Below are 13,550 nucleotides of genomic sequence, written 5' to 3'. Positions count from 1 at the left end.
TAATGTTTAGTCTAAAGTCAAGGATTTTTCAGCTTCTGATGCCCAGCCAACAAGAAGGCTGGAGGGGCACAAGAAGTTGGGAAGGGACACAGCCAGGGCAGCTGACCCAAACCGGCCAATGGGGTATTCCATACCGTGTGGTGTCATGCCCAGTATATAAACTGGGGGTGTTGGCAGGGAGGGGCAGATCACTGCTCAGGAACTAACTGGGCATCGGTCGGCAAGTGGCGAGCAATTGCACTGTGCATTATTTGTATATTCCAATCCTTTTATTATTACTGTTGTCATTTTATTAGTGTTGTCATTATCATTATTAGTTTCTTGTTTTCTGTTCTATTAAACGATTCTTATCTCAACCTACAAGTTTTACTTCTTTTCCTGATTTTCTCCCCCATCCCACTGGGTGGTGGTGGGGGAGTGAGTGAGCAGCTGCATGGTGCTTAGTTGCTGGCTGGGGTAAAACCACAACAGTGACGAAGAGTAGGGCCAAGCTAATGCGTATGAGTAAAATGCAACAGCATAAGGCCATCATCGGTACCTAATAATCTTGGTATCCATTTTTACTGCCTACATTTAAGATTTGAAAAGGGCTTTGGCATGAGCATTCTGCCTATCACTGCTAAGCAGTTACAAATCATCTCATCTACAGACTGCTTAGACAGCTCTGCTTCCAAATACCTACAAGTCAGGCTGCATCTCCTTCTCAAAGAGCAACTCAGCTCCTTCATTCTTTGAGCAATTGCTTCCCTGAAGAGGGCAAATTCTCACATTGTAGATATCTAGCATACGTAAGAAAAAACTCATGTATCTAGCAATCAATTTATTGAGCACACTGAATAAAACAAGCTTCTGATGAAGAAAAAAAAAAATCCATAAAGTGTATAAACAAATCTGGTATATCTAACACAAAAGAAGACAGCAGTACATACTCTTATGAAATTGCAGAACAATATTCTCTTGAGAGAATAGATTACACCCAGTCATGAAGACATGGCAAATTCCTCACGATATATTCAATTTTTACTTCCCCAAAGAGAAGATTCTTCAAGTTGTCTCAAAACTCACTTTTTCTGCAGTGCTACGAACTATAGCAGGACACTGGCTATTGTTTTTAAATCTGTTAACCATTTGGCACCATCATTGTTGTAATAGTAATTTCATGATGAGCAAGTACAGCTGAAACCCATACAGCTCCAGAATGTCTTTTAAAAGTATCATAAAGAGAACAGGTGAAAAAGCTAGTAATACTTTTTAACACCAAAAAGGAATTTTGCTAAGCCAAAGTAAGTGAGAATTCAGGAAAAAACGGTAGGCTTAGATGAATACAGCTTGCAGTGCTGAAAGAAATAGTGTATTTTGCAAACTGGAGAACTGATTGACAGTCTAGAGACTTTGCCTCCTATGGATGTATCATGCATACTTTTCTTACAATTATCTTTGGCTTAAGATAGAATTCCTATAAATCCCTGTGCCTGAGGCAACCTTACACACCAAAATCGCAGATTAGTAAGCTTTGTAAGTGGATTTATGTGAATCCCATTTATACCGTCTGAATTAGAAGATCATGCTGCTACAATCTCATTTTTTGTTGCCTGTGTTTGAGGGGGTTTTGTTGCAAGCCTTTTTTTTTAGACAGCTTATATTCAGGAAGTTTAAGAACCTAACATGCTCCTCTTCTGTATCAAATTAATAAATCAAGGTACAGATAAATACCTGTAGAGCTTTACCAATTCTCAATCTCTCTCTCTGGCTGTACAGATCATGTTCACAGCAAAAAGAAGGTAGCAAAAGCAAAAGTGTGACACAAGACATTGCTGAGAGAAGACTAATATTCATTTCTCCTTTAGTCCTCCAATTAATGTTAGATTACTAACCCAATGAGGGATTACTCTTCTCAATGCAAAGCAGTAAATGGCTTTGGCAAGACTCTCTTAACACATCAACTCCTGCAGGAGTAGGATTTCATTAAAAAAAATACTCAGTTGCTGATCCAACTAGTTCCAAATGCACAAATACGAATCAAAGTTTTTAGTCCTCCTGATTCATCAGTGAGTCTGTGCTGCTCTCCATAACTCAGCTTAAACAATAAGAAAGCGAACTAGCAATCTGACGAGCTTACGTGTGCTATTCAGAATTCCACAGACACAAGCTTCACTCTGCTTTTACCAGGCAAAATCACAACTAGCTAAGACACCTCTAAATATGTGAATATAATATAGACCTTTTAAACAAATCTGAATGGGGAATGTTCAGAACTTAGGCAGACACCGTTATTGTCACACTGTGCTTATATATTTCACTGGCAATTTCCATGACTCCAAGCACATGCGCATATCAAAAAGTTAAAGACTGTAAAACAATAAAGCAATATGTAGTTTGAGAAAACATAACTGTTCTTTTAAAAATCAGACAGATAGATGTTCCCAGGTACAGTTTTCTATAGTTCAGCCAGCTAGCTATCTAACAAATAACTGTATATTATGCAATGTTTTCAAGTGGACGAAATCATGGTAATCTTTAAAAACGGACCTGGAAAGACTCCGAGTCCTTTGTTCACTTCAAGGCTAATGACTAGCATCCGAGCTGTGATGCTAAAAATCTGCCGAGGTGCAAAGTTCAAACCATCTGTTACCTGAAAGCTGAAGCCTCCAGACATTGCTCCTGTAGAAAACAAAAATATTAATTTATTCTTGTATTATTCTGTTTGTCATCCAAAACATACAAACATACACTGGACACCTTCTGCTCTTAGCTACAGTGAAATATATCCAAAGTCATCCTGAAGCAATTTTTGATCAGTACCTTTGTATCTTAATTAGAATTAAATAAATTAATAATGCAGAGAACACCTTCTGAAGGAAGAACTACTGGCTGTTGTTTACACTGAAGGCCAGACGTCCCTTAGATGTAAATCAGCAGAGTGCCCCTTCCTTCCTTTCTTCACTGACCCCAGTGGAGCTGAAACCAAGTTAAACTTGGGGAGACAATGACTCCCAGATTTCCTGCTCCTTTTGTATCTTAGGAGGGACCAAAGCCCTTAAACAGTCACATTTTAGCAAAGAAGGAATTTGGGGAGAGAAACAACTAGAATGTTCTTTCATTTTGATTTACATTTAAAGGATGGAATCAACTCTCAGGTTGTTTCCTTTGCCTCTTCACTCTGCTTCAGCTTTCCTGAAGAGCGTATGTTGTCACAGCTTAAACTATTTCAGAGGTTATGTGTACTCATAATAACACACATTTTTTTCTTTAATCTTAGGACCTGTATGTACTTTGGCACAAGCTATAGCAAAATACCTCCTGGAGTCTGAGTGGATTCCTATAAAAATACATCTCTCGGAACTGACTTACTGCTTTAAGTAGAGGCTCCCCAGATTGTTTAATTAGGCAGAAAGAGAAAATGAAAAATTGAAACATTAACTGTTGCAAACCATTACCATTGCTCTTCTACTTGCTGTGCCCATTTTAGCCATGAGATACTGCTAGATGAATATATACCCTGAAAGTGAGAGAGTGCCATGTACTTTCACATAAAGATCAGCACTCCTTGCCTAACTATAAATTAACATATCAGAAGAATCAAATATGGGTTCTGAGATTATAGTTAACAACTCCCCTAGGCAATGCTCTTATATCCAGCCAGGCACTGAAGCACCTCTGGGACATTATATTGTTTTTATTTTAAAAGTTTTTATTCTCTGATGTTTTCTCTTGATAAAAATGCACAAGTAGGTGTACATTTAAAAAGGCATTGAGGAGTCTCCTCTTTGCCTCAGGTTGGAAAAAAAAGGCTTACTTAGCCTCACCTCCTTTTTTGGCTAGTGCAGGTCAACTGCTCGATTGACACAGACATTTTGTCATTGGCAGAGTCAGGAACAGAACTAAATCCTGAAGTGCTGCTTGGGTGGAGCATGTATTATTTTATCGCAATTAATTTTTAAAGGCATATCTGATCAGGGGTGATAAAAAGGACACCAGGAGGATTATAAAAATTGCACTGAAAAGACACTGAGACTTCAGAACCAACAAGACTTCAATTCAGTACTGCCCTAAGGAAAACATTGGCAGGGTTTAAGGGCAGACCCCATACTGTGAAAACAGGATGGGAGCACCCTGGAGTGAAGCAAGGGTGGAAAAGGGAAGGAATTCTCGCACTGAAAGAGGAGTACAGAAAAGAAAAGATATGTTCTGCTTCTGCATTTTCACTGGTGACAGAACAATCAGGCATTATAGAGGAAACAAACACAAAATTTAAGGGAAAAACATGAGAACAAAGAGTGAGATTTGCAACTCGCAGCACAGAATAAGCAGCATAATGCAACTCACAAGACTGAGCAAAGATGAAGGGAAAATTTTATGAGGTCTAATGTTAGAGGCATAAAAGCGAAGTATGGTAATACTTCCTTTGGCAGTACAAAAGACCCTGAGGATGGGGAGTCACTGCCATGTACAGATGTAAAAGATCTGTGGTGCCATGAGGAACAGCCAGGGGATGGAAGAGCTGGCTCAGCCAAGAAGATGCTGCTTTTCCCCTTGAAAAGGGCAAGAGTGAGCAGGAAGAGTATACGCCAGGCTGTAGAAAACATGAAGTGGGGGTACTTCCCAGGAGGAGCCAAAGAAGCTAGCACACACTAGAAGACTGAAGACGAGGGACAGGGCAGCTGAAGAGAAAAGGGGTAAAAAGCTGAATGACAGTAACCAGATAAGGAAAGGCCCCAGGACAAGGCTGGAGCAAGAAGGTGAGAGTAACAAGTACATTTCTAGCAACAGCCCAAAATGAAGGAGGAAAGAAAATCACAGAGTGAGAAAGGAAAAGAAACAAAATGTCCAAAGTACTTTCTGAAACACTGGAGGCCGTGAGGCTTAGCAGATGGCAGAGTCAGAGCAGCTGCAAGAGCTGACACATGACCTGGGCAATTTTACATTTCAAATTCACTGTACAACCCACACTCCCACTGACTGGAGAATGAAATTTGCTGTTCTTTTTACTTTTATTAATCAAGATTCACTTCCGAAGACTACAGATGTGCATTTGCCCTTTCTGGAACACAGAGTGGATTCATTTCCTCACGCTGAGACTACCACCGTCCTGCCACCATAGGGGTTTTCACAAGTCAAAGCCTCCCTTGGAAAAATTTCAACAGCTTGGCTCACTTTTGCCACGCTCTTGACCTTTCATTTCCTGTGCAAATTATTTGAGCGGGATACTTACAGCTCACCAGCAGCTGCTTCTAAAGCAATTTCAGCAATACATATGCACCCTACAAGACAGTGCATCGGAAGTCAGAGTACATTAACCTGCACCAAGCCTCATGAAGACACAGCAAAGATCTAGAATGACTGCTGCAGCCAAGGGAGCTCTAGAAATAATTCCAGCCTGCCTCGGGGCTGGCAAGGGAGTGCTGCACCTCTCCCATCTCCTTCCCCAAAACTGGTTTATTCCTTCTTTAGCATTTCCTTTCTTCTTTTAGCTGAGGTAACACAAAAATACAGCTAGAGCAGCAGAACAGCAGCTATTGCCCTGTAAAAGCCCCACCTCTTCCTCTGCCTGGAACCCCGCTGGGATGTTCATTCCTGCAGCTTCCCAGCACTGCCACTCAAGGATCTGTGAAGCTGCCCTGACTTCTTTTTTAACTGCCCACACATTCTGTCCGTAGCAGCAGCACAAATAACCCAATCTCTAGCTCTGGCCACTGGCAGAAAAAAGAGACAATGGTTACAGCTGAATTCCTTCACAGCCTGAAAGGGAGGTTGACATCACGCAGATGAACCATAACTTCATTGCCCAAAGCTGCTCAGGAACACAAATACACTGTGGCAGGTATCTGAGAGACTGTTGGTCCATGAATAGCTCTACACTGTAGCAAGACAGAAAGACTTCAGGACATTCTCAATGACAACGGTCAAAAAAATAGATTTCTTTCCTCTGAAAGCTGCATGGCAATGTTCCCCTACTGCAGACCTGTATTCAGAAAGAAGTACTCGTCAGACCCTCTCCTGTTTAGTTTGTGACATGATGTATCACATAACTGGTGCTCTGAGATTTTTGTGACATTACAAGATCTTCAAAGGATTACAAACACAAATATACTGAATAGGAGCAGTATTTTGGTAACAAAAGTGGTATTTTTGAAACCACATACCATCATGTACAAATACCAGCTGTCCTTCAATTATATGAGCCTGGGTAAAACTAAGGATGCTCTTGTTTGGAGAAGACTTCAGAGCCAAGTGCCCATTGCTAGGTGGAGTAATGGAATATATCAGTTCTGATGGTGAGGAGTCCTTGTCTTCCGCACAGAGGTCATCAATAGTTATTTCTGTGACTGAACCCACCCAGACCTAGAAAAGCAAAAATAAAAAAATTATAGTATTAAAGAAAATGCATACAAAAAAAAAAACCTCAGGGGAAAAAAGCAAACTAAAAAAAAAAAAAAGAAGGAAGAAAGATTTGTGCTGTGCAACACTAGCAGCTATGAGAAGTTTCCTTACTATACATCCAAATCTCTAATGGACTGGAACAGTTCATGCTGGCAAATGGTTTTCAAAAAACAAGACCACAAAATAATACAAGCAAACACACCCTACACCAGTTTGAGTTTTAGAGAGCTGCAGCATGAGTGCTCTATTTGTCAGGCACTATCCAAACTCTTACAAACATAACAAAATTGTATTATGATAACTGAGTCAAGGAGCTCCTTTCCAACAAATACACATGAATATTAGTGTCATGTACTTCACAGCAGGCAAGGCATTCAATATGCTCTACTTTCACCAGCAAAAAAGAAAAAAGAAAACAGCCCAGGGACAGCACACTCTCTAATAGAAATGGAACACTTCTTGTAGCTGGATCATTTCCTTCTAACAACATGCACTAAAGGCCCTTTTTTAGTGCACCAAACAACCCACAGAGGTGCTCAGTCCAGTGGGAGATGAAGGACTCAACACCTCCAACAGCTGCTTAGCACTTTGCAAGGTCATGCTTCTGGACAAAATAGCTAACTAGTTTTTAGAAAGATTGTATAAAACCCATTACTTAACACTAGTAAATCTAAATGTGTCTTTTTTTTTTTTTTTTAGCTTAAGATATGCACAAACTACAAGATCCTTCTTTCAAGAAGAAAGGACTGCTGCGTGAGCTTCATCCATATCTTACTGGATAATTTGTTTGGAAAGGATGAGCAACAGCCCATTTTACTCTTCATCTTTATTGTATCTACTTGGAATTACAGACAAAAGTACTAAGACTAACAAACAACAATACATATTTATCTCAACATAAAATGGAAATTCCCAAATATTCAATACGATGACACCAATTCTTCCCATGCAGAATTTATATCATAGCATACAATCTTAAGAGCCTGAGCCTTTAAAAACCTCCGCTTGAGCTTCAAAACACATACTGCATCATCCCTTCCTGCCTTCCTAGGATCTTAGTACACTTAACAAGTATCTGGTAGTAACATCACACCAAATGGTTGAAGAGAGAACACAATCCTTGAAAAAGGGCATTTTACCTCTGCTAAAACCAAAAATCAGCAATCACAGATTTTTCCCTAAGTATTAATTTTACTTTTTAATAAAAACAATGGAAGAAAACCTTTTCAAGCCACTGGGATTTTTGCCACAACACTTCAATAGAGGAAAGATTTCAGACTACATTGTGTCACAAAATATGTGCCATGGAAAAAGAGATACTAAAATGAAATTATATCATAGAATCATAGAATGGTTTGGGTTGGAAGGGACCTTAAAGATAGATCATCTAGTTCCAACCCCCCTGCCATGGGCAGGGACACCTTCCACTAGACCAGGTTGCTCAAAGCCCCATCCAACCTGGCCTTGGACACTTCCAGGGATGGGGCAGCCACAACTTCTCTGGGCAACCTGTTCCAGTGTCCCACCACCCTCACAGTAAAGAATTTCTTCCTAATATCTAATCTAAATCCACCCTCTTTCAGTTTAAAACCATTACCCCTCGTCCTACCACTACACTCCCTGATAAAAAGTCCCTTCCCATCTTTCCTGTAGGCCCCCTTTAAGCACTGGAAGGACGCTATATAGTCTCCCCAGAGCCTGCTTTTCTGAGGCTGAACAACCCCAACTCTCTCAGCCTGTCTTCACAGCAGAGGTGCTCCAGCCCTCTGATCATTTTTGTGGCCCTCCTCCGGACTCCCTCTAACAGGTCCACATCCTCCTTATGTTGGGGGGCCCAGAACTGAATGCAGTACTGCAGGTAGGGTCTCATGAGAAAGGAGTAAAGGGGGACAATCATCTCCCTTGACCTGCTGATTACACTTCTTTTGATGTAGCCCAGAATACAGTTGGCTTTCTGGGCTGTGAGCACACATTGCTGGCTCATACTCAGTTTTTCATCCACTAGTATCCCCAAGTCCTTCTCCGCAGGGCTGCTCTCAATCCACTCATTGCCCAGCCTCTATTTGTGCTTGGGATTGCCCCGACCCATGTGCAGGACCTTGCACTTGGCGCTGTTGAACTTCAAGAGGTTCACATGGGCCCACCTCTCAAGCCTGTCAAGGTCCCTCTGGATGGCATCCCTTCCCTCCAGCGTGTCGACCACACCACACAGCTTGGTGTCATCAGCAACTTGCTGAGGTGCACTCAATCCTACCGTCCATGTCAACGACACAGATGTTGAACAGCACCGGTCCCAAAACCGACCCCTGAGGAACACCACTCGTCACTGCTCTCCGCTCAGATATCGAGCTGTTGACCACAACTCTTTGAGTGCGACCATCCAGCCAATTCCTTATCCACAGAGTGGTCCATCCGTCAAATCCATGTCTCTCCAATTTAGAGACAAGGGATGTCATGTGGGACACTGTCAAATGCTTTGCACAAGTCCAGGTAGATGACGTCCGTTGCTCTTCCCTTATCCACTAACACAGCAACCCCATCGCAGAAGACCACCAAATTTGTCAGGCACAATTTGCCCTGAGTGAAGCCATGTTGGCTGTCACCAATCACCTTCTTATTTTCTATGTGCCCTAGCATAGTTTCCAGGAGGATCTACTCCATGATCTTGCAGGGCAGAGAGGTGAGACTGACTGGCCTGTAGTTCCCCAGGTCTTCCTTTTTTCCCTTTTTAAAAATGGGGGTTATGTTTCCTCTTTTCCAGTCAGTGGGAACTTCACCGGACCACCACAACTTCTCAAATATGATGGATAATGGCTTAGCCACTTCCTCCGCCAGTTCCCTCAGGACCTGCAGATGCATCTCACCAAGTCCCATGGAATTGTGCACCTTCAGGTTCCTTAGATGGTCTTGAACCCGACCTTCTCCTATGGTGGGTGGTTCTTCATTCTCCCAGTCCCCACCTTTGCCTTCTGCATCTTGGGCGGTGTGGCTGGAGCGCTTGCTGGTGAAGACTGAGGCAAAAAAGTCATTGAGTACCTCAGCCTTCTCCATGTCGCAGGTAACCAGGTCTCCCGTTTCCTTCCAGAGAGGGACCACATTTTCCCTAGTCTTCCTTTTATCACCAACGCACCTATAGAAACTTTTCTTGTTGACCTTGATGTCCCTGGCCAAATTTAATTCTATCGGGGATTTGCTTTCCTAACCTGATCCCTGGCTACTCAAACAATTTTTCTGTATTCCTCTAAGGCTATCTGTCCTTGCTTCCACCCTCTGCAGGCTTCCTTTTTGTGTTTGAGTTTGTCCAGGAACTCCGTGTTCATCCATGCAGGCCTCCTGGCATTTTTGCCTGACTTCCTCTTTGTTGGGATGCATCACTCCTGAGCTTGGAGGAGGTGACCCTTGAATATTAACCAGTTTTCTTGGGCCCCTCTTCCCTCCAGGACTTCATCCCATGGTTCTCTACCAAGCAGATCCCTGAAGAGGCCGAAGTGTGCTCTCCTGAAGTCCAGGGAAGTGAGCTTGCTGTGTGCCCTCCTCACTGCCCTAAGGATCTTGAACTCCACCGTTTCATGGTCACTGCAGCCAAGGCTGCCCTTGAGCTTGACATTACCCACCAGCCCCTCCTTGCTGGTGAGAACAAGGTCCAGCATAGCACCTCTCCTCATTGGCTCCTCTATCATGTGGAGAAGGAATTTGTCATCAATGCATTCCAGGAACCTCCTGGATTGCTTATGCCCTGCCAAGTATTGTCCCTCCAACAGATATCAGGGTGGCTGAACTCTCCCATGAGGACCAGGGCTTGTGACCGTGAGGCTGCTCCCACCTCTCTGTAGAGGGCTCATCAGCTGGGTCTTGCTGGTCAGGTAGCCTGTAGCAGACCCCCACTATATATATGTGTTTTCTAAATAGATAAAAAGGTTTGAAACAGAAGTTGTGTTAACATTTTATAATAGAAAGTATCTTGTAACCACGAAATAGCTACTTTTTCCCTTGAAATATGTATTTCACTGTAATGTAATTACTACTATTGAAGTTTGATAAAAGACGCCACCTATGAAAACATAAGATGACAAGTAATAGCAAAGGCTGACTTATTGAGTGGCACCAAATAAGCACATCAGTGTCACTGGTTTTGTACTGAGACCCTTTAACTCATCTCAGTAGCACTTGAGTCAGGTTATCCTACGAAGAAAATAAAAGGTCACACACAGAATATGCAAAAACATAAGAAAGGACTATGCAAACATATTACAAATGACTCATTAAATGCCCTAGAGTTTTGAAATTTTTTTACTAAAGGAAAAAATGAGCTTTTTTTCTATAAAGCTAGTGTTTACTTCTACTGTTCCAGCACACTAACACACAATGCTTTTTAAAGTACTGTACATGACCTGCAACGTGATCCTTGAGGAATGAAAGGAGATCCAAGAGCTGAAAAAGGCTGTAGGGAAGCAGACACTTACAATTCTGCAAATACTGTACAAGTGTCTTATTTTCCACATCTGGGATCAAGTCCTCCTTGAAGAGCACCATGAAAACTGTATCTGAGCTTCCAGGATGTTGCATTACACTAATTTTGCATGTGCCTAACACATTCCACAGGCATGGTCCAAAAAAAAGGTTCATGACACTGCCCAATAGGAAGTAATTCATTCTGCTTTACTTACAGCATTCAGCTTGTCAGTATGTCCTTGCATGCTACATATCCTACTAGACACTATATTCACGGCCATTTTAATACTCTGGTGAGTGAGTGATTTAAAGAAAACAAAACGAACAAACGAACAAACAAAAAAATCAATGGGTTTTTTTTTAAATCTAATTCTAGGAAAATACAGCCCTCTTGTGGCAACAGGAGGATACAGTCATTTCACAGCATCACTACCCATAAATATATTTAAACACATACATAAATGCAGCAAATAATGCCAGGATAGTGATTTTCTTAAAAATATCCTATTTCCCTTCCCCATTCCCACCCCAGAAAAAAAAATTACCATAGAACCTGTGGAAATTTTAGGATATTACACCTAAAACGCTGTATAGTTTCTAAATAAACACATCCCTCATGCACTTACTGTTCTAATGGAAAGACTTTAAATTAAATGCAAGGATTACTAGCGTACATTACAGAAGCTCTCAGGACAGTAAAACTTTCTGCATCTCATATGTTACAATTAATGTAAATACTTCAGCACGTCATAAATTCTCAGCCAAAAAAAAACCCAACCCCCTAAAAATTTCACTTACTTTCATTTCCTAGAGAAAAATCAGAAACAACTCCCAAAATGTTTGGTTGTTTGTCCTCCTGAAATCCCCCCATGGTGTTCATAACCCTGATGGTGTTCATAACCTTCATAACAACAGACAAGTTTGTTTGAAGAAGGGATGTTATGGATGCCTCAGAAGTGAGGGAGCTAGAGTTGAAGGACTCATTCAGCATGTGCACACATGCCCAACAGTTTCCTGCATTTGGCCAGAAGCCCCATGACAAAGGCCAAAATTAAGTTTCATATAGTCACGCCAACCTCACTGGCCACATAATGCAGCTCTTTCCAGAGGCTATTTCTCAACAGCAGATGCCATATGCTAATCTATTTTTTAATTGTTCAGCAGTTCTTTCTCACTCTTTGCATTGAGATCTGCAAAATTTCTGAGGTGCTAAACTTCAGTCAACTCAAATGGTCCTACTGGACTTCAGTTTTCACAGTACTGGTCCTTCATTTTATACTTTTGTATATTTTGTACATTTCCAACCTTTCAAAAGATATAAAAGAGCTACTGCTTTTTTAAAAGCAACACACAGTTTATTACTCAACATTTGCCACTAGCAATGTCCTTGAAGAGCACAGACTGCTTGGCTAGAATGTGGAGCCAGCAAGTTATCACCCTACACAGCAATGCCCAGCTCATCTTGATATTTAGCAAGACTAAGAAAAACCCATTTTCTCCCACCTACTTTGGATGTGCAAGTTTGCTTTGAAGAGGATCATCTCAGTGTAATCCTCCCAGCATGTAACTCGACTACCAGATTTGTTTTAGTCTGCACATGAACCCAACACACGTGTGCATATTAGTACCCACTCATGACAAAAATAAAAGTTATTTCTCAGCAATAGCTTATGCATGACCAGCAAAACCACAGGCACAAAGGCAGCATCCTGGTTCTGGGTATGCAAACTGCTTCCCCAGCAGAGAGGACCAACTTTGGCTAGGTTAAGCTGTGTTATTATTGTTCTTGGGAAGCCTAGACTTACAGATATTTTTAGAAAAATCCATATGCTGCACTGCACTGCACTGCACAGCCTCAGTTCTGTTAACAGACTGCAGTTCAATGCCAGCAATGCACCAGAAAGGAGACAGAAAAATTTCTGACTGGACATATATCCCTTTTGTCTGTGACTAGACAAACATTACTGGGTGTTGTGCTGATGTCTGTACAGTACCATTGTAATTAATTTAACCAGGGAAGGTTTTACTCTGTGAAGCGAGTCTGCCCTTCTGCCAGCAGTCTCTGCACAGGGCATGGTGTCTTGTGTTGTGGGCATCTGCAGATTATCACGGACTACCTGCTGTCACTGTGAAGCTGCACAATACTACCCCTATCGCTGTTTAAAAATTATGTCTTTTCTCACGTGAAAAGGCTAAATACACAACACAAGGTTATGATAATGTTTACAGTAAACCATTCTCCCTCTGCAACGCACAACTAAATATGTAAAATTAAATGCATGTTTTAGGTGCCACCAATTCATAAACTGCATCATGCAGCACTAGGGATGATGTAGCCTCAAAATAACCTGCTTAGCTTCTCTCAAACCTATTCCTAAATATCTTCTCTGTCTTGATGCCTCTCAGTTGGTTTACTGTGACCACAGGTTCATTAGCTGACCCATATCCATTTCGTTCTGCTTTTCAGAGTCACCCAATTTGTTTTCACTCATCAGATCTCAGATTGGAAGCCTTTACATGTGGGGACTTTTTGGTTTACATGGGCACAGTATCCATAATGAATTGGTTCTGATTACTGAGTGCTCTTATTATAACACAAACAAATAACAATCCCATAAATAAATAATTCTGAAAAAGCACGGAAACTGAAGTGACAGTAGTGACTTTTTTCGAAGATCATAAGATTAAAAAGCCAGCTATGGTTATTAAGAGCAAAA

The 13,550-nt window shown here is 41.5% G+C and overlaps 1 protein-coding gene across 1 annotated transcript in view; it reads right to left on the bottom strand.

The window, feature by feature from the left end:
* The window catches only part of LOC115336827 (chondroitin sulfate proteoglycan 4-like), a 44,795-nt gene that overhangs the window by 13,916 nt on the left and 17,329 nt on the right, over positions 1-13,550 (bottom strand). Inside the window, exons 6-7 of the mRNA XM_030004433.1 lie at positions 6,144-6,342; positions 2,530-2,661 (exon numbers count right to left, since the gene is read on the bottom strand). Coding sequence (XP_029860293.1) covers positions 2,530-2,661; positions 6,144-6,342 — 331 coding nt within the window. The remainder of the gene's footprint in view (positions 1-2,529; positions 2,662-6,143; positions 6,343-13,550) is intronic.

Source organism: Aquila chrysaetos, chromosome Z (genome assembly GCF_900496995.4).
Source record: "Aquila chrysaetos chrysaetos chromosome Z, bAquChr1.4, whole genome shotgun sequence".
NCBI classification, from domain to species: domain Eukaryota; kingdom Metazoa; phylum Chordata; class Aves; order Accipitriformes; family Accipitridae; genus Aquila; species Aquila chrysaetos.
Note: the sequence above shows the minus strand (reverse complement) of the source record. Positions and strands in the feature narration are given on the sequence as shown.